General features: G+C 49.6%; 3 protein-coding genes across 6 annotated transcripts; 2 read left to right on the plus strand and 1 right to left on the minus strand.

The window, feature by feature from the left end:
* Positions 1 to 635: 635 nt before the first annotated feature.
* SALL2 (spalt like transcription factor 2) lies at positions 636 to 9,713 on the minus strand. 2 transcript variants are annotated; one of them, XM_080571596.1, is made up of 3 exons: positions 9,598 to 9,713; positions 1,735 to 5,229; positions 636 to 883 (listed from the first exon to the last, which is right to left on the minus strand). In XM_080571596.1, the coding sequence occupies exons 1-2, from the start codon at positions 9,638 to 9,640 to the stop codon at positions 2,006 to 2,008; spliced, it is 3,267 nt and encodes a 1,088-aa protein (XP_080427722.1). In that variant the 5' UTR covers positions 9,641 to 9,713; the 3' UTR covers positions 636 to 883; positions 1,735 to 2,005. The 2 variants fall into 2 exon arrangements, with proteins under 2 accessions (XP_080427722.1, XP_080427723.1); XM_080571597.1 differs by lacking the exon at positions 9,598 to 9,713 and adding an exon at positions 8,264 to 8,289.
* Positions 9,714 to 10,107: 394 nt separating this feature from the next.
* On the plus strand, positions 10,108 to 20,111 carry LOC308184497 (uncharacterized protein). Its single transcript, XM_080571604.1, has 2 exons — positions 10,108 to 10,259; positions 19,586 to 20,111. Exons 1-2 carry the CDS (start codon positions 10,216 to 10,218, stop codon positions 20,094 to 20,096), a joined length of 555 nt encoding a protein of 184 aa, XP_080427730.1. The 5' UTR covers positions 10,108 to 10,215; the 3' UTR covers positions 20,097 to 20,111.
* On the plus strand, positions 15,092 to 19,550 carry LOC308184489 (uncharacterized protein). 3 transcript variants are annotated; one of them, XM_080571601.1, is made up of 2 exons: positions 15,092 to 16,208; positions 16,392 to 19,550. In XM_080571601.1, the coding sequence occupies exon 2, from the start codon at positions 18,357 to 18,359 to the stop codon at positions 19,293 to 19,295; it is 939 nt and encodes a 312-aa protein (XP_080427727.1). In that variant the 5' UTR covers positions 15,092 to 16,208; positions 16,392 to 18,356; the 3' UTR covers positions 19,296 to 19,550. The 3 variants fall into 3 exon arrangements, with proteins under 3 accessions (XP_080427727.1, XP_080427728.1, XP_080427726.1); XM_080571602.1 differs by having other exon boundaries at positions 15,092 to 15,330; positions 15,421 to 19,550; XM_080571600.1 differs by having other exon boundaries at positions 15,191 to 15,210; positions 15,301 to 19,550.
* Positions 20,112 to 20,410: the final 299 nt, after the last annotated feature.

Below are 20,410 nucleotides of genomic sequence, written 5' to 3' on the forward strand. Positions count from 1 at the left end.
CCCCAATTCCCCCCCAAAATCCCATCTGGGTCACCCCAAATCCCCCAGTTCCCCCCCAAATGCTCCCCAGACACCCCAAAAACCCTTCTTGGACACCCCAAATCCCCCCAAAACTCCCCCCAAATCCCCCCAGACACCCCAAAACCCCACCTGGGGCACCCCAAATCCCCCAAATTCCCCCCAAATCCCACCTGGGGCACCCCAAATCCCCCAAACCCTCCCAGACACCCCAAAATCCATCTAGGACACCCCAAATCCCCCAATTCCCCCCCAAAATCCCATCTGGGACACCCCAAATCCTCCAAAATCCCCCCAAATCCCATCTGGGGCACCCCAAATCCCCCAAATTCCCCCCAAATCCCACCTGGGGCACCCCAAATCCCCCAAACCCTCCCAGACACCCCAAAATCCAATCTAGGACACCCCAAATCCCTCAATTCCCCCCCAAAATCCCATCTGGGGCACCCCAAATCCTCCAAAATCCCCCCAAATCCCATCTGGGACACCCCAAATCCCCCAATTCCCCCCCAAAATGCCCCCCAGACACCCCAAAAACCCTTCTTAGACACCCGTAATCCCCCAAATCCCCCCCCCAACCCCCTCAAGACCCCAAATTCCCCCCAAATCCCCCCAAATCTTTGGGGTGCGGGGCCTTACCTGCCGGCGCCCCTACTCCTCCCCCTTCCCCTGCTTTTGGGGGGGCCCCTCGGGGTCCTCCGGGACCCCCCCCGGGCTCTTGGGGGCCCTCGGGGGTCCCCGGGGGGGTCTCGGGGGGTCCCCGGGGGGTTTCGGGGGGTCCCCGGGGGAGTTTCGGGCCCCAAAAGCAGACGGGAAAAGGGGGGGCCCCGCTGGGGGGACCCCCCCGGTTCCATCGCTGGGGGGGCTGTGGGGGGAAAAGGCGGGGGTCAGCACCCCAAATTTTTGGGGGTGGGGACCCCAAATAGGGCCCTAAAAGGGTTTGGGGAGGGGGCACAAAAATTTGTAGTGGGGGAGCCCGAAAATGATTGAAAAAGGGAGGAAAACCCCAAAAGTTATTGGGGGGGGGGGGGTTGAAGGGGGAAGATCCCAAAAATTTCGGTGGGGAGACCCCAAGAACTTAAATTGGGGGACCCCAAAAAATTGAACTGGGGAGAATTCCCTAAAAAAAAAATTAAATAGGGAGAATCCCGCCCAAAAAACTTAAATTGGGGGAAATTGCCCCAAAATTTTACATTTGGAGGCCCCAAAAATATTTAAATGGGGAGAATCCCCCTTAAAAAACTTAAATGGGGGGAAATACCCCAAAAATCTTACGTTGGGAAACCCCAAAAAGTCCTAAATGGGGAGGAAACGCCCCAAAAACCCTCAAATGGGGGGAAAATTGCCCCAAAAAATCTTACATTTGGAGACCCCGAAAACCTTAAATAGGGGAAATCCCCCTAAAAAAACTGAAATGGGGGGAAATTGCCCCAAAAATCTTAAACAGGGAGACCCCCAGAAACTTTAGATGGGAGGAAATCCCCCAAAAATTTATGTTGGGAGACTCCCAAAAATCCTAAATGGGGAAGAAACCCCCAAAAAACCTCAAATGGGGGGAAATCGCCCCAAAAAACGACATTTGGAGACCCCAAAAAACCTAAGACGGGGGAAATCCCCCCCCAAAAATGTTAAATAGGGCAAATAATCCCCCCAAATTTTGGGGGGAGACCCCCAAAAAAGGTGATTTCGGGGACCCAAAAAACCCTTTCCCCTTACCCGCTTCCTGGCGGCCTCGCAGCCTCCGTCCTCGCGGCCTTCCTCCCGGCCTCCTCCTCCTCCTCCTCCGGCCTCCAATTTGGGGTCCCCCCCGCTTCGGGGTCCCCCCCTTACTTCCTCCTCCTCCTCCTCCTCCTCCTCCTCCTCCTCCTCCTCTTCCTCCTCATGCCGGAGGCCGCCGGCCTCCGAATCCGAATCATCCTCCGAGCCTCCGCCCTCGTCCTCCGAGCCTTCATCCTCCTCCTCCTCCTCCTCCTCCTCCTCCTCTTCGTCATTTTTGCCCCCCCCCCCCAAAATTCGGGCCTCCCTCCCCCCACTTTGGGCCTCCCCCGCCCCATTTCGGGCCTCCCCCCCTCCTCCCTTCAGCCTCCCCTCGCCCTTCGGCCTCCGGCCTCCGCCCCGGAGGCCGCCGGCCTCCTCCAGCCTCTCCCGGCAGAGGGGGCAAGAATTTGGGGGGGGCCCCCCCCCGGTGGGCCCCCCCTAAAATCGGCCTCCCGCAGCCTTCGCACCGCCGCCGGCCTCCGTGGTGGAGGCCCCGGCGGGGCGGAGGCCGGGGCCGAGCCAAAGCCCGGCGGCAAACGGGGCACTGGCGGCGGGGGGAGGCCGGGGGGAGGCCCGGGGGGAGGCCGGCCTCCGGGTTCTCCGGGGGGCCGCCACCGCCGGGCCCGGGGCGGCGGGTGAGGAGGAGGAGGTGGGCGGAGGCCGGGTGGGGGGTGGAGGTCATCGGGTGGGGGGTGGAGGACGTCGGTTGGGGGTTGGAGGTCATCGGTTGGGTAGTAGAGGCCGGTTGGGTGGTGGAGGACGTCGGTTGGGGGGTGGAGGTCATCAGGTGGGTGGTGGAGGTCATCAGTTGGGGGTTGGAGGACGTCAGTTGGGGGTTGGAGGTCATCGGTTGGGGGTTGGAGGTCATCAGATGGGGGTTGGAGGTCATCAGTTGGATGGTAGAGGCCGGTTGGGTGGTGGAGGACGTCGGTTGGGGGTTGGAGGTCATCAGATGGGGGGTGGAGGTCATCAGTTGGGGGTTGGAGGACGTCAGTTGGATGGTAGAGGCCGGTTGGGGTTTGGAGGTCGTCAGTTGGGGGTTGGAGGTCATCAATTGATGGTTGGAGGACATCAGTTGGGGGTTGGAGGTCATCAGTTGGGTGGTAGAGGCCGGTTGGGTGGTGGAGGACATCAGCTGGGTGGTGGAGGACATCGGTTGGACGCTGGTGGAGGTCAGGTGGGTGGTGGAGGCCATCAGATGGGCGTTGGAGGTCATCGGTTGGGGGTTGGAGGTCATCGGTTGGGTGGCGGAGGCCGGTTGGGGGGTGGAGGTCGTCAGTTGGGGGGTGGAGGTCGTCGGTTGGGGGGTGGAGGACATCGGCTGGGCGTTGGTGGAGGCAGGTTGGGTGGTGGAGGCCATCAGCTGGGGGTTGGAGGACGTCAGTTGGGTGTCGAAGGGCATCAGTCGGGTGGTGGAGGCCATCAGTTGGGCATTGGAGGCCATCGGTTGGGCGTTGGAGGCCATCGGTTGGGCGTTGGAGGTCGGTTGGGTGGTGGAGGACACCATTTGGGCATTGGAGGGCATCATCTGGGCGTTGGGGGTCATCAGTTGGGTGGTGGAGGTCATCGGTTGGGCGTTGGCCAATGGTTGGGTGCTGGTAGAGAGCATTTGGGTGTTGTTGGCCAACGGTTGGGCGTTGTTGGCCATTGGTTGGGCGTTGTTGCCCATCGGTTGGCCACTGTTGGTCATCAGTGGGCAACTGTTGGTCATCAGTTGGCCATTGTTGGTCATCAGTTGGCCACTGTTGGTCATCGCTTGGGTGTTGGAGGACATCGGTTGGGCGTTGGCCATCAGTTGGCCACTGTTGGCCATCGATTGGACGTTGTTGGCCATCAGTTGGGCGTTGTTGGCCATCGGTTGGCCACTGTTGGTCATCGTTGGGCCACTGCTGGCCATCGTTGGGCCACTGTTGGCCATCGGTTGACCACTGCTGGCCATCGTTGGGCCGCTGTTGGCCATCGGTTGGCCACTGTTGGTCATCACTTGGGTGTTGGAGGACATCGGTTGGGCGTTGGCCATCGATTGGACCTTGTTGGCCATTGTTGGGCCACTGTTGGCCATCGGTTGACCGCTGTTGGCCATCGTTGGGCCACTGTTGGCCATTGGTTGACCGCTGTTGGCCATCGGTTGGGCGTTGGCCATCAATTGGACCTTGTTGGCCATCGTTGGGCCACTGTTGGCCATCGGTTGACCGCTGTTGGCCATCGGTTGACCACTGTTGGCCATCGTCGGGCCACTGTTGGCCATCGTTGGGCCACTGTTGGCCATCGTTGGGCCACTGTTGGCCATCGGTTGACCACTATTGATCATCGATTGGGCGTTGGCCATCAATTGGACCTTGTTGGCCATTGTCGGGCCACTGTTGGCCATCGTTGGGCCACTGTTGGCCATTGGTTGACCACTGTTGGTCATCGTTGGGCCACTGTTGGCCATCGTTGGGCCACTGTTGGCCATCGGTTGACCACTATTGATCATCGATTGGGTGCTGTTGGCCATCGATTGGGCGCTGTTGGCCACCACTTGGGCGCTGTTGGCCATCAGTTGGGCGCTGCTGGCCACCACGTGCCCACCGTTGGCCACCAGCTGCCCGCCGTTGGCCACCGCCGCCCCTCTCCCACCCTCCGCCGCCTCGCACCCTCCGCGCCGCGTGCCGGCGCCGCCCTCCGGCGCCGCGTCGGGAGGCCGCGGGCCGGCGCCGGCCGCCCGCGACCCGTCGGTGGCCACCCGGGGCCCGTCGGTGGCCACCTGGGGGTTCTTCTCGCGGTGCCGGTGCAGGTGGACCTTGAGGTTGCCGCGGGTGGTGAAGCGGTTGCCGCAGACGCCGCAGCCGTAGGGCCGCTCGCCGGTGTGCGACCGCAGGTGGATCTGGCGCGCGCTCTCGCTGCCGAAACCCTTCCCGCACACCCCGCACCCGTGCCGGGGGACCCCCGAATCCCCCCCCGTAAAATTCGGGGGGCGCCCGGGGACGGGGGGCGCCTCCCCCGGCCCCGTCGGGGCGTCGGGCGCCCGCCCGCCGGCAGCCGGCGCGAGGCGGTAGGGGGCGGCGAAGCAAAGGGCGGCGGCGCGTTGGGTTTTGGGGGGGAAAAAGGGGAAAAAGGCTTTGGCCGAGGGGGCGGCGGGGGGTTTTTTGCGGGGGGGGTGGCTTTTGGGGGGTCCCGGCGCCCCCAAAAGGAGGAGGTGGCGGCAAATCTCCTCGGTCAGCTGCATCTGGCGGAGCTGGCGCTGCCGCAGCACCCGCAGCTCCTCCAGCAGGAGGGGGATGTCGAGGGTTTGGGGCGGAAAAAGGGGGTTCGGGGGCGCGGGGGGGCGGGGAGGGGGCGGCGGCGGCGGCGGGGGCGGGCAGCGGCGGCGGCGGGGGTCCGGTTCGGGGGGCATCGCCGCGGGGGGTCCCGAGGAGGAGGAGGAGGTGGAGGAAGGCTCCTTGGCGGCGGGGCGGCGCGGGGCCGGGGAGGCTGCGGGGGGGAGAAGGAACCAAATTAGTGGCGTTTTACCCCAAAATAGACGCCCCCCCCACCCCCGTCACGGCACAGGCGCGGCCCGAGGGGGATTTCCCCACCCCGGAGACGCGAAATCGCTGAGCTTGCGCCCCAAAATGCTGAGGGCGTGCCAAAATTGCTGAGATTTTGCCCCAAATCGGCGATGTTTTGCCCCAAATCGGCGATATTTTGCCCCAAATCGGCGATATTTTGCCCAAAATCGGCGATATTTTGCCCAAAATCAGCGATATTTTGCCCAAAATCGCTAATTCAGACCTAAAAGTGCTGATATTGTGCCAAAATTGCTGATATTTTTCCCCAAAATTGCTGATTCACACCTAAAATTGCTGATGTTGTGCCAAAATTGCTGGTGTTGTGCCCAAAATCGCTGATATTGTGCACAAAATTGCTGATTCACACTTAAAATTGCTGATATTGTGCCCAAAATTGCTGGTATTTTCCCCCAAATTGCTGATTCACACTTAAAATTGCTGATATTGTGCAAAATTGCTGAGATTGTACCCCAAAATGCTGAGGTTGTGCCAAAATTGCTGACATTTTGCCCCAAATAGGCGATATTTTGCCCAAAATCGGCGATATTTTGCCCAAAATCGCTACTTCACACCTAAAATTGCTGATATTGTGACAAAAAATGCTGATGTTTTCCCCAAAATTGCTGATTCACACCTAAAATTGATGATATTGTGCCCAAAATTGCTGATTCACACTTAAAATTGCAGATATTTTGCCCAAAATTGCTGAGGTTGTGCCAAAAATTGCTGATATTTTCCCAAAAATTGCTGATTCACACCTAAAATTGCCGATATTGTGCCCAAAATTGCTGATATTGTGCCCAAAATTGCTGATATTTTCCCCAAAATTGCTGATTCACTCCTAAAATTGTTGATATTGTGCCCAAAATTGCTGAGATTGTGCCCAAATTCTCTGATATTGCACTCCAAAGTGCTGAAATTGTGCCAAAATTGCTGATATTGTGCCCAAAATTGCTGAGATTGTGCCCCAAAATGCTGATGTTGGGTCAAAATTGCTGATATTTTGCCCAAAATCATTGATGTTTTGGCCAAAATCGCTAATTCACACCTAAAATTGCTGATATTGTGCCCAAAATTGTTGGTGTTGTGCCTAAAATCGCTGATATTGTGCCCAAAATTGCTGATTCACACTTAAAATTGCTGATATTGTGCCCAAAATTGCTGAGATTGTGCCCCAAAATGCTGAGGTTGTGCCAAAATTGCTGATATTTTGCCCCAAATCGACGATATTTTGCCCCAAATCGTCGATATTTTGCCCCAAATTGGCGATATTTTGCCCAAAATCGCTACTTCACACCTAAAATTGCTGATATTGTGACAAAAATTGCTGAGATTTTCCCAAAAATTGCTGATTCACACCTAAAATTGCTGATATTGTGCCAAAATTGCCGATATTTTTCCCAAAATTGCTGATTCACACCTAAAATTGCTGATATTGTGCCAAAATTATGATATTGTGCCCAAAATTGCTGATTCACACTTAAAATTGCTGATATTGTGCCCAAAATTGCTGAGATTGTGCCCAAATTCTCTGATATTGCACTCCAAAGTGCTGAAATTGTGCCAAAATTGCTGATATTTTGCCCAAAATTGCTAAGTTTGTGCCCCAAAATGCTGATGTTGGGCCAAAATTGCTGATATTTTGCCCAAAATCGTTGATGTTTTGCCCAAAATCGCTTATTCACACCTAAAATTGCTGATATTGTGACAAAAAAATGCTGATATTTTTCCCCAAATTGCTGATTCACACTTAAAATTGCTGATATTGTGCCCAAAATCGCTGATATTGTGCCCAAAATTGCTGATTCACACCTAAAATTGCTGATATTGCACCCAAAACTGATGAAATTCCTCCCAAAATTGCTGATCCAGGCCTAAAATTGCTGATATCGCCCCCAAAATTGCTGTTTCACACCCAAAATTGCTGAAATTGCACCCCAAATTCCTGCAATTGGACCCAAAATTCCAGAAATTGCACCCAAAACCGCCGATATCGCACCCAAAATCGCCGATATCGCACCCAAAATCGCAGGTTTTGCACCCAAAATTCTCCCCCCTAACTCTAAATTATCTTCTAGGATTTCCTACCCCCAAAATCGCCAGAATTACCCCCAAAATCACCCCCATAAACAATCCCCCCCCGAATCCCCCAAATCCCCGTTATTCACCCCAAAATCCTCTCCCCCTCCCCATAAAGATCTCCCCTCTGAGAGGCCCCAAAATCCTCATTATTCACCCCAAAATCAACTCACATTCCAAATAGTTTCCCCCCCCAAAGCCCCTAAATCCCCGGTTTTCACCCCAAAATCTCCTCCCCATAAACAATTTCCTAACAGCAAAACCCCCGAAATCCACGTTATTCACCCCAAAATCAACTCCCCTTCCCCATAAATGATTTCCCCCCTAAAAGCCCCCAAAATCAGCGCTATTCACCCCAAAACATTTCCCCCTTCCAAATAAACCATTCCCCTCCTGCAGAACCCCCAAAATCCACATTTTTCGCCTCAAAATCGATCCCCCCCACCCCAGAGGCCCCCAAATCCCCTTTATTCACCCCAAAATCAATTCCCCGTCCCCGTCAACAGTTTATCACTCTGCAAACCCCCCAAATCCACATTTTTCACCTCAAAATCGATTCCCCTTCAAAATAAATGATTTTTCCCTTCCCCAGCAGCCCCAAAACCCTCCTTATTCACCCCAAAATTGACTCCCCTTCCCCTTAAACAATTTTCCCACCCCAGAGGCCCCAAAATCCCCCTTATCCACCCCAAAATCGATTCCCCCTCCCCGTAGCCAATTTCCCCCCCTCAAAGCCCCCAAAATCCCCGTTATTCACCCCAAAATGAATCCCCCCTCCCACTAAACAACCCCCCCCCGTGCAAAACTTCCCCAAAATCCCCATTTTTCACCCCAAAACCCAGCCCCGAGCAGGGGCAGGCCCCTTGTCCGTCACCCACCTCCCGGCTCGGCCATGGCACCCCCCCCCCCCCGAAAAGTGACGTCATGATGACGTCACTGACCGGGGGGGGGGGTCCTGAGGGGGGTTTGGGGGAATTTTAGGGGGATTTGGGGCGGATTTTTGGGGCGGATTTTAGGGGATTTGGGCAGGTTCGGGGGGGGGGGGCTTAAGGGGTTTGGGGGGGGGGGTCCTGGGGAGTTTTTGGGGCAATTTTTAGGGGTTTTGGGGAGTTTTGGGGGGTTTTAGGGGGATTTGGGGGAGTTTTGGGGTCTTTTGGGGGAGATCCTGACAGGATTTTGTTATTTGGGGGAGTTTTGGATGGTTTTAAGAGTTTTTTTGGGGGGTTCTGTGTGGATTTGGGGGAGTTTTGGGGGCTTTTGGGGGAGATCCTGACAGGATTTTGTTATTTTTAGGGGTTTTGGATGGTTTTAAGAGTTTTTTGGGGGGTTCTGTGTGGATTTGGGGGAGTTTTGGGGTCTTTTGGGGGAGATCCTGACAGGATTTTGTTATTTTGGGGAGTTTTGGATGGTTTAAAGAGTTTTTTGGGGGGGTTCTGTGTGGATTTGGGGGAGTTTTGGGGTCTTTTATGGGAGATCCTGACAGGATTTTGTTATTTTGGGGGGTCTTAAGTCTTTTTTAGGGGGTTCTCTGTGGATTTGGGGGAGTTTTGGGGGCTTTTGGGGGAGATCCTGACAGGATTTTGTTATTTTGGGGAGTTTTGGATGGTTTTAAGAGTTTTTTTTGGGGGGTTCTGTGTGGATTTGGGGGAGTTTTGGGGTCTTTTGGGGGAGATCCTGACAGGATTTTGTTATTTTGGGGGGGTCCTGTGTGGATTTGGGGGGGTTTTGGGGTCTTTTAGGGGAGATCCTGACAGGATTTTGTTATTTTGGGGAGTTTTGGATGGTTTTAAGAGTTTTTTTGGGGGGGTTCTGTGTGGATTTGGGGGAGTTTTTGGGGGTTTTGGGGTGGACCCTGACAGGATTTTCTTATTTCGAGAGAGTTTTGGGGTCTTTTAGGGGAGATCCTGACAGGATTTTGTTATTTTTTGAGGGTTTTGGAGGATCCTGAACATATTTTGAGGTGTTCCTAAGTTTTTTTGAGGGGGGTGGGGGGTCCCGATGCTTTCTGACCTCACCCCACAACTTTTTTGGGGCATTTTTACCAACTTTTCCCCCCCACACCCCCTCACCCTCAGGGGTCCCCAACCCCATTTCCCGACCCCACAACACGCGGGGGACCCCGAAGGACCCCCCCCAACCCCTCCACCCCCCAAAAACCCCCCAAAATCCTCTCAAAACCCCCCAAAAAACACCGCCCCCCCCCCCCACCCACCGTGTCGGAGCGGCTGAGGCCGGCGCTGCTTGCGGCGAGGCATCGGGGGGGGGGGGCCACAAGGCCGGGGGGGGCCACCCCGCTGTCCCCAACCCCGGCCCCTCCGGGACACGCCCCCCCCTTTTTTTTTTTCCCTTAAAATTCCTTTATTTGCCCTTTTTCCCTCAGCTTTTGTCCCTTTTAACCCTTTCCTTCCCTTCTCCTCCCCCCTCCCCCCCCCGCAGTCCCCAATGGACTCGGCCGCCCCCGGGGCGGTTGCTAAGGGAAACGGCGCCGTTGCTATGGGAACGGCGCCGTCGCTAGGGGAGGACGGCGTTGTTGCTAGGGGCGGTGCGCTGTTGCTAGGGGGCGGTGCGCCGTTGCCAGGGGGCGTCGCGTCGTTGCTAGGGGGAGGGACGCGGTTGCTAGGGGTGGGACGCGGTTGCTAGGGGAAACGGCACGCCTCCAGGCCGCGCCCCCTGCGAGTGCGGCGGGGCCAATCAGAGCGCGTTGCTAGGTAGATTAAGGGCTTCGGGATGCCCCCCCTATGCAAGCGCTACGGTGGCTCAGAGTGGACAAAAGACCTCGGAGTGCGTTCGCTGCGGGTTGGGCTTGTGTTGCCTCCCAGTATGGCCCAGTATGACCCAGTATGGCCCAGTAAAGCTTCTGCGGCTGCTAATAGGGTAATGTTGCCTCCCAGTATAGCCCAGTATGGCCCCAGTAAGCCTCCTGCCGCTGGTTATGGGGTATGGCTGCCTCCCAGTATAGCCCAGTATGGCCCAGTATATCCCAGTATGCCCCAGTATGGCCCAGTAAAGCTTCTGCGGCTGGTTATAGGGTAATGTTGCCTCCCAGTATAGCCCAGTATGGCCCCAGTAAGCCTCCTGCCGCTGGTTATGGGGTATGGCTGCCTCCCAGTATAGCCCAGTATGGCCCAGTATATCCCAGTATGCCCCAGCAAGGCTCGTGCAGCTGGTTATGGGGTACAGATGCCTCCCAGTATGGCCCAGTATAGCCCAGCGTGGCCCAGTAAGCCTCCTGCAGCAGTGTAGGGGGTGTTTGCGGTCTCCCAGTATGTCCCCGTATATCCCAGTATGGCCCAGAATATCCCAGTGTGGCCCAGTATATCCCAGTTTGGCCCAGTAAGCCTCCTGCAGTGGGTTATGGGGTACAGATGCTTCCCAGTATGGCCCAGTAAGCCTCCAGCAGCAGAGTAGGGGGTGTTTGGGGTCTCCCAGTATGGCCCAGTATGGCCCAGTATGGCCCAGTATGGCCCAGTATGGCCCAGTACATCCCAGTGTGGCCCAGTAAGCCTCCTGCAGCTGGTTATGGGGTACAGATGCCTCCCAGTATGGCCCAGTACGGCCCAGTAAGCCTCCTGCAGCAGTGTAGGGGGTGTTTGGTGTCCCCCAGTATATCCCAGTACGTCCCAGTATGCCCCAGTAAGCCCACAGCAGCAGGGTATGGGGTGTTTGGGTTCTCTCAGTATGTCCCAGTACGTCCCAGTATGAACCAATAAGCCTCTAGCAGCAGGGTTTGGGGTGTTTGGGTTCTCCCAGTATGTCCCAGTATGAACCAGTCCACCCCACAATTCCCCTGGGCTTCATTTGCCAGTGGCGCGAAAAAAGAGCCCGAAATGGTCAAATTCCTATTTTTAACCTTATTTCTTTCCCCCTATTTTTAACCTTTATTGTTGTTTACGAGTTTCTCCTCCCCCCCTCGGGGGCCGTGTTTTGGGCTAAAACGGGGTGTTTTTGGCCAAAAGCAGCTGCCCCAGGCAAATGAGGCCTTTTGGGGAAAAAAACAGGCGGTTTGGGTTAAAAACAGCGCTGAAAATCCCGGCTTGTTTTTCTCCGAATTTTATGTTTTGGTTATTTTCAATGAAATTTTAGTTATTTTACCGAATTTGGTAAAATGTTGGGTAGCTCATATAACAGAAATATAAAATAATCGAATTAATAGAATTAATAACGTAATTATTAATAGAATTAATAATATAATTATTAATAGAATCATTATTAATAATAATTAATAAATATAAAAATAATAATAATTAATAAATATATAAAAGAATAATTTATAAATGTAAATACAATTTTATTTAAAAATATAAATAAAAAGTAATGAAAATATAATAATAAAGAAGAGCTTTTTCTGTGAAATAAGAGCAAAAACATTTATTTATTAAAATATTAAAAATAATTTTAATAAAAAGTATTTGTAAAATGTAACAAGAAGATGAAATTTATTATAAAAAATATTTAAAGGTATTTCTGATAATATAATCAAAATTGTTACAAATATAATGTTTTGTCATCCGCTAGGATGATAAAAAAATAATAATTATAATGAAATTAATAATAAAATAATTCGAGCAAAATCAAGAAAACAGCAGCTTTTGGGGTAAAAATAGCATTAATGTCGAATATAATACTAATGAAATTTCTAAGAATTGGTGCATTTCTAATAAAATGAGCAATAAAAAAATGAGCATTTCTAATAAAATGAGCAATAAATAATATATAATAACATAATTAATTCTATTATTTTTAATCAAATTCATTATTTTGATGGATTATATTATTATTTATTATTATTTAAAATAGAATAAATTATAAACATTATATCATAGTATATAATAAATAATTTATAAAATATATATGATAGATACATATTAAATGTATAATGGTAAAAAATAAAAATTAATGTAAATATAAATATATTCATATTAATAAATATAATATAAATATAAATATATTTATATTTATATAAAATATATATATTTATATAAATATAAATATAAATATAAGATTTATTTATACTAAAAATCATAATAAATAGCACCTACTTCTAATAATAGTGGTCATGTATTTCTAATAAAATAATGATAATATTAATCAAAATCAAGATAATAGCAAAAAGTTCGTGTTTCTTTAAAAAAAACAATAAAGAAAAAATGTAGATAATTAAATAAGAAAAAAAATAATAATACAATTAAAAAATCCGTGTTTCCAATAAAATTTTATTTTTTTATTCAAATTTTCAATTTGAATTTCAATTTTCAATTTTCAATTTTCAATTTTCAATTCAATTTTATTTTTTTATTCAAAAATATTTTTCATAAAATAGGAATTCAATAAAATAAGAATTCTAAGACATCCCTTATTTCCGCTGAAATTATTAATGAGGAAATACATTAATAAAATTAATAAATTAATAAATTTTATTAATAAATTAAAAATAAAAAATAAAAAATAATATAATAATAATAATAATAATAATAATAATAATAATAATAATAATATAATAAATTAATAAATTTAAAAGTATGATAGCACCAATTCCTGCTAAAATACGGATTAAATTTTTCTAATATTTCTAATAATAATAAATCTAATAAAATAGAAATAATATTTCTAATATTGTCATTCTATTTCTAATATTTCATTAACAATAATAATTAATAATTAATAATAACAATGGGATCATTTCTAATATAATAAAGGCAATGATTTCTTAAAAATAATAAATTAATAAGCGATATTTCTAATAGTTTTAAAGTAGCGAGTATTTCTTGAAATTAATAACAAAAGAGGTGTTTCTAATAATAATATTAAAACGTGTATTTCTTAAAAGCAATATAAAAACACGTATTTCTAATAATGACAATTTTTAAATAGTCATTTCTTCAGTAATAATAATAATTTCTAATAATAATTTTAAGGTAGCAAGTATTTCATACGGAATAACAATAAAATACATAAATAAAAATAAATATTTTGTAAGACATCGGCGATTCTGAGATAAAATAATAAAAATAAATTCGAATAGAATAATAAAATTAATTTCGAATAAAACAATAAAAATAAACCCAAATAAAAAAAATAAAATTGATTTTAATTGATTAAAAAATCAAATAAAAAATAATAATTGAAATAAAATAATAAAAATACCGCTTTTTAAGCAAAATTAACCAAACCCAGAAGAATCTGGGCCCCGAGGTGAGTTTTTGAGCTCGTCGCCTCCTTCTGAGGCCCGCCCGCGCCGCGGCCCCATTTTTCTGTCATTTCACCCCAATTTGGGGTTTCCCCACCGCGCAGGTGCCCGGCCCGAAAATAGCGAGAATCGAAGCCGAAAGACCCAAAAATGCTTTTTTTTTTTGCACATTTCTTACTTTTGTGCCAGCTGGGTGCTTAGAAATAAATCCATTCCCCCCCCGAAAGTTGCGATTTTCGTTAAATTTCTATTTTTTTTTTTCCCAGGCACCTGCTAATTACGTTTTTCCCAACTTGCCCCGGAATTTGGGGTAATTACTCGATATCCGGTAAATTCGGAGCTTATCATTTCCGATACTTTCCTGCCCACCTAAATTCCAGGATTTTGGTTAAAAATAGGATTTAATTAAATCCTTTTTAATTTTAATTAAATCCTTTTTAATTTTAATTAAATCCTTTTTAATTAAATTAGTTGTAATTAAAAGTAGTTGTAATTAATCATAATTAAATGGAAATCTAAATGCTGATGTAATTAAATAAAATTAAATATATTTATCAGTATTTTTATCATAAGACATATTTGTAATAAAATATATTTTTAATCAAATATATTTATACTCGAATATATTCTTAATTAAGCTCCTTAATAGGCAAAGCTATTATAAATTTGATTAATAATTAGATTTGTAATTATTTTATAATTATATATTAATTTATTATATATTTACATTCATAAATATATATTATATTTATAATTTATTATATATTATATATAATTAATTATACAATAATTAATAATAATATAATAATCAATTAAGTATAAAATTATTAATTAATTATAAAATAATAATTAATAATAATAATCATATATAATTATATATTATATATTATATACTATAATAATACTATACAATATATATAGTATATATTGAATATATATAATTTATAAAAATATAATCATTTAAAAATATTTAAAAGCTAACAATTTATTAATTATAAAAGCTAATTTATTTAAATATGTCATAATCCAATATATAGATTATTTATGTTTCATTTATATATTTATAACTTAATGTACCTCTCATTAAAATCATTTATAATTAAGCGCTCCTATATTTCAATTAATTTATCATTATTGCAGACTTAATTAACTATAATTAAGTGCTTTTATAGTTTAACACATATATAAATTAACGTTTTTAATTGTTGATAATTCCATGTATTGCTAATTAAGTGTGGATATAATCAAACCCTTTTAATTAAACACATCGATTAATTTTTATAATTCCACATCATTAATTATATATTTAATTATATATTTAGTTATATATTTATATATAATATCTTATATACTATATATATTTAATTATATATATTAATCATATTCAACTATATTTATATTTGATTGTGATTTTTAATTATGTTTTTAATTAACCGTGTTTACAATTAAATCCTTCTGGCTGCCAAGTCAACCCTGACACGCACCTGCTGTGCCGGAGGTGGGGCGGGGGGGGGGGCTCATTTGCATATGCAAACGAGGATGCCCCGCACTGCACGCAAACGAGGGGGGCGGGGCTTGAGTGTATGCAAATGAGGGGAGCTTTGAAGGGTTGTGGTGGACCCACGGCGGGCCCATAGAGTCCTCCAGCCCCATAGCGATGACCACGGGGTCCTCCAGCCCCATAGCGATGACCACGGGGTCCTCCAGCCCCATAGCGGTGCCCGTAAGGTCCTCCAGCCCCATAGCGGTGCCCATAGGGTCCTCCTGCCCCATAGCGATGACCACAGGGTCCTCCAGCCCCATAGCGATGACCACAGGGTCCTCCAGCCCCATAGCGGTGCCCGTAAGGTCCTCCAGCCCCATAGCGGTGTCCGTGGTGTCCACCAACCCCACAGTGATCCTCCATGGAGGCCTTCAGCCCCGTAACAGCGCTCATGGTGTCCACCAACCCCATAGAGGCCCTCCATGGAGTCCTCCAGCCCCATAGCGGTGCCCATAGGGTCTCCCAGCCCCATAGCGGTGTCCGTGGTGTCCCCCAGCCCCATAGCGGTGTCCGTGGTGTCCACCAACCCCACAGTGATCCTCCATGGAGGCCTTCAGCCCCATAGCAGTGCTCATGGTGTCCACCAACCCCATAGAGGTCCTCCATGGAGTCCTCCAGCCCCATAGCGGTGCCCGTAGAGTCCTCCAGCCCCATAGCGGTGACCACGGGGTCCCCCAGCCCCATAGCGGTGCCCGTAAGGTCCTCCAGCCCCATAGCGGTGTCCGTGGTGTCCACCAACCCCACAGTGATCCTCCATGGAGGCCTTCAGCCCCATAACAGTGCTCATGGTGTCCACCAACCCCATAGAGGTCCTCCATGGAGTCCTCCAGCCCCATAGCAGTGACCATGAGGTCCCCCAGCCCCATAGCGGTGTCCGTGGTGTCCCCCAGCCCCATAGCGGTGTCCGTGGTGTCCACCAACCCCATAGTGACCCTCCATGGAGGCCTTCAGCCCCATAGCAGCGCTCATGGTGTCCACCAACCCCACAGAGGTCCTCCATGGAGTCCTCCAGCCCCATAGCGGTGCCCGTAGAGTCCTCCAGCCCCATAGCGGTGACCACGGGGTCCCCCAGCCCCATAGCGGTGCCCGTAAGGTCCTCCAGCCCCATAGCGGTGTCCGTGGTGTCCACCAACCCCATAGTGATCCTCCATGGAGGCCTTCAGCCCCATAGCAGCGCTCATGGTGCCCACCAACCCCATAGAAGTCCTCCAAGGAGTCCTCCAGCCCCATAGCGGTGACCACGGGGTCCCCCAGCCCCATAGCGGTGCCCGTAAAGGTCCTCCAGCCCCATAGCGGAGATACGGGAGGAGGAGGGCGTCCTCAAAGTCCCAGGGGAACCAACGACGGTCGGTGCGGCCTGCTGTAGGCCTCTGCCTTCACCTCACCCCGTCCAATACCCGTGACCTTCGAGTCCCTTCTCGGGCAGGCCAGGGGCTCCCTGACCTGGGAGCCCAAATTCCCTTCACTGAGCCCAAATTCCCTTCGTTAAACCCAAACTCCCTTCATTAAACCCAAATTCCCTTCACTGAAACCTAAATTCCCTTCACTGAGCCCAAATTCTCTTCACTGAGCCCAAATTCCCCTAATTAAACCCAAATTCCCTTCATTGAACCCAAATCCCCTTCACTGAGCCCAAATTCCCCTAATTAAACCCAAATTCCCTTCACTGAGCCCAAATCCCCTTCACTGAGCCTAAATTCCCTTCTCCAAACCCAAATCCCCATCTATGACCCCAAATTCCCTTTACTGAGCCCAAATTCCCTTCTCTGATCCCAAATTCCCTTCTCTGATCCCAAATTCCCTTCACTGGGCCCAAATTCTCTTCACTGACCCCAAATTCCCTTCGCTGATCCCAAATTCCCTTCTCTGAGCCCAAATTCCCTTCACTGACCCCAAATTCCCTTCTCCAACCCCAAATTCCCTTCTCTGACCCCAAATTCCCTCCACTGATCCCAAATTCCCTTCACTGGGCCCAAATTCTCTTCACTGGGCCCAAATTCTCTTCACTGAGCCCAAATTCCCCTAATTAAACCCAAATTTCCTTCACTGAATCCAAATCCCCTTCACTGAGCCGAAATTCTCTTCACTGAGCCCAAATTCCCCTAATTAACCCCAAATTTCCTTCATTGAACCCAAATCCCCTTCACTGAGCCCAAATTCCCTTCACTGACCCCAAATTCCCTTCTCTGACCCCAAATTCCCTCCACTGACCCCAAATTCCCTCCACTGATCCCAAATTCCCTCCACTGAGCCTAAATTCCCTTCTCCAACCTCAAATCCCCTTCTATGACCCCAAACTCCCTTCTGACCCCAAATCCCCTTCTATGACCCCAAATTCCCTTCACTGACCCCAAATTCCCTTCTCCAACCCCAAATTCCCTTCACTGACCCCAAATTCCCTCCACTGATCCCAAATTCCCTCCACTGGGCCCAAATTCCCTTCTCTGAGCCCAAATCCCCTTTATTAAACCCAAATTGCCTACATTGAACCCAAATTCCCTTCACGAATACCCATGAATTTTGGCCCGTATGTTGAATTTTCAGGCAAATACGGAGACGTTTTTGCTTTGAACACGATTTTACCAAAACACATGAACATTTTGGCCCTTTACGGTTCTTTCCTGCAGCGACCACCGCAGAATGGGTTGAATCTGCCCAGATTCGGCTCCGGCTGGGCCTTTTTATGTTCACCCAGCGATGGCCGGGCGGTGACTCTGCTCCTCCACGTCCCCCCAGGGCTGCGGGCGGCCGTGACGTTGGACGAGTCCGGAGGGGGCCTCGTGAAGCCCGGGGGGTCCCTGACCCTGGTCTGCAAGGCCTCCGGCTTCACCTTCAGCAGCTACGCCATGTTTTGGGTGCGACAGGCGCCCGGGAAGGGGCTTGAGTTCGTCGCGGGTATTACCAGCAGTGGTAGTAGCACAGAGTACGCGCCGGCGGTGCAGGGACGCTTCACCCTCTCCAGGAACAACGGGCAGAGCACGGCCACCCTGCAGATGAACAGCCTCAAGGCCGAAGACACCGCCACCTACTACTGCGCGAGACCTGCTGGTAGTGGTGGTAGTTGGGGTCATGCCAGTGAGACTGATGGTGCTGCTGGTGCTGCTGGCATTGTTCATGGCCCAGGGAAAGGCCCCGACACAACTCACCCCGGCCACCAGCGGGTTCTCCACCCGCAGCTCTTCTCAGCCCCATCACTACCGACAGCACCATCGCCGGCACCAACATCACCGTGATCATCATCATGAACAGCAACACCACCAACAGCACCAACACCGTCACCATAAAGAGCACCACCAGCAACATCTCCAACGCTTTCAACACCACAACCAGCACCATCAAGAGCCCAACCACCATCATAGCCTCCCACGCAGTAGTAGGTGGCGGTGTCTTCGGCCTTGAGGCTGTTCATCTGCAGGGTGAGCGTGCTCTGCCCGTTGTTCCTGGAGATGGTGAAGCGTCCCTTCACCGCCGACGCGTAGCCTGTCCAGCTACCACCGCTGTCAATACCCGCGACGTATTCGAGCCCCTTCCCGGGCGCCTGTCGCACCCAATACATGTGGTAGCTGCTGAAGGTGTATCCGGAGGCCTTGCAGACCAGGGTCAGGGATCCCCCGGGCTTCACGAGGCCCCCTCTGCACTCAGAGAACCCGAGCACCTTGCTTGGTGCCACCCAGCACCTCCACATCTCCCTTCCCAGCCAACTCCTGCTGCCGTGTGCCCATCCGGCACCACATCTCATCTCCTCAGAGCTCACTGCAGTCCCTGGATAGTCCCAAACATCTCCGGCTTCCCCTTCAGCAGCTACATCATGATGTGGGTGCGACAGGCACCAGGGAAGGGGCTCGAATTTGTCGTGGGTATTAGCTACACTGGTATTAGCACAAGCTATGCGCCGGCGGTGCAGGGACGCTTCACCATCTCCAGGAACGACGGGCAGAGCACGGCCACCCTGCAGATGAACAGCCTCAAGGCCGAAGACACCGCCACCTACTACTGCGTGAGAAGTTATGATGGTTATGCTGGTCCTGGTCCTGCTGAGAATGCTGGTGCTACTGGTGCTGGTGCTGCTGGTGCTGCTGGTGACGTTCGTTGTGGTGCTGGTCGTGATGATGGTGTTGGTGATGTGAATACTGTCAGCCATCAACACCACCAGCGCTATCACCACACCAACTACTGCTAGAACTTTTCGCGCAGTAGTAGGTGGCGGTGTCTTCGGCCTTGAGGCTGTTCATCTGCAGGGTGAGCGTGCTCTGCCCGTTGTTCCTGGAGATGGTGAAGCGTCCCTTCACCGCCGGCGCGTAGGCTGTGTAACTACCACTGTAGCTAATACTCGCGACGTACTCGAGCCCCTTCCCAGGTGCCTGTGGCATCCATCCCATGGTGTAGCTGCTGAAGTCATAGCCGGAGCCCTTGCAGACCAGGGTCAGGGATCCCCCAGGCTGATCCCCCACTCTCTGTCCTTACCCACAGGGCTGCGGGCAGTGCAGACATTGGCCTCGTGAAGCCCAGGGGGTCCCTGACCCTGGTCTGCAAGGGCTCCGGCTTCACCTTCAGCAGCTACCCCATGTATTGGGTGCGACAGGCACCTGGGAAGGGGCTCGAGTGGGTCGCACAAATTGGCAGCACTGGTAGTGGCACAGACTACGCGTCGGCGGTGAAGGGACGCTTCACCATCTCCAGGAACGACGGGCAGAGCACGGCCACCCTGCAGATGAACAGCCTCAAGGCCGAAGACACCGCCACCTACTACTGCGCGAAATATGCTCGTAGTGGTGGTTGTGGTTATGCTGGTGAGATTGATGGTGGTGGTGGTGCTGCTACTGCTGGTGCTGGTGCTGCTGGTGCTGGTGCTGCTGGTGCTGTTGGCTGTGGTGCTGGTCATGATGATGGTGCTGGTGATGTGGATACTGTCAGCCATCAACACTACGAGCTCTATCGCCACTCCAACCACTGCTATAACCTTTTGCGCAGTAGTAGGTGAATTTGAATGAAATTGGGGTGTTGATTATTATTCTTGCCATTTACACACCTACCACTTAGAATTTTTTTCCTCTTTTTTTTCATTTATTCCGGAATACGAGAGTATTTTTAACACTTTGGGGCCAGGTGAGTCCAGAATGTGGGAATGTCATCCCACTTCTGGGCTAGAAACCCCCCAATTTGAGGAATTTTTGCTGAAACCTTCAGCGCTGCCCACCCAAGCATAGCCAGCCAGATGTTTGTGCGGGGGCTATTTCTGGGCAGAAAAAAAGTTATTTTCACACTTCCTGAAACCTCAGCAGCTGGAGCAGCCCC

The sequence above is a fragment of the Anser brachyrhynchus genome, assembly GCF_964034855.1.
Source record: "Anser brachyrhynchus genome assembly, chromosome: 34".
Lineage (NCBI taxonomy): Eukaryota > Metazoa > Chordata > Aves > Anseriformes > Anatidae > Anser > Anser brachyrhynchus.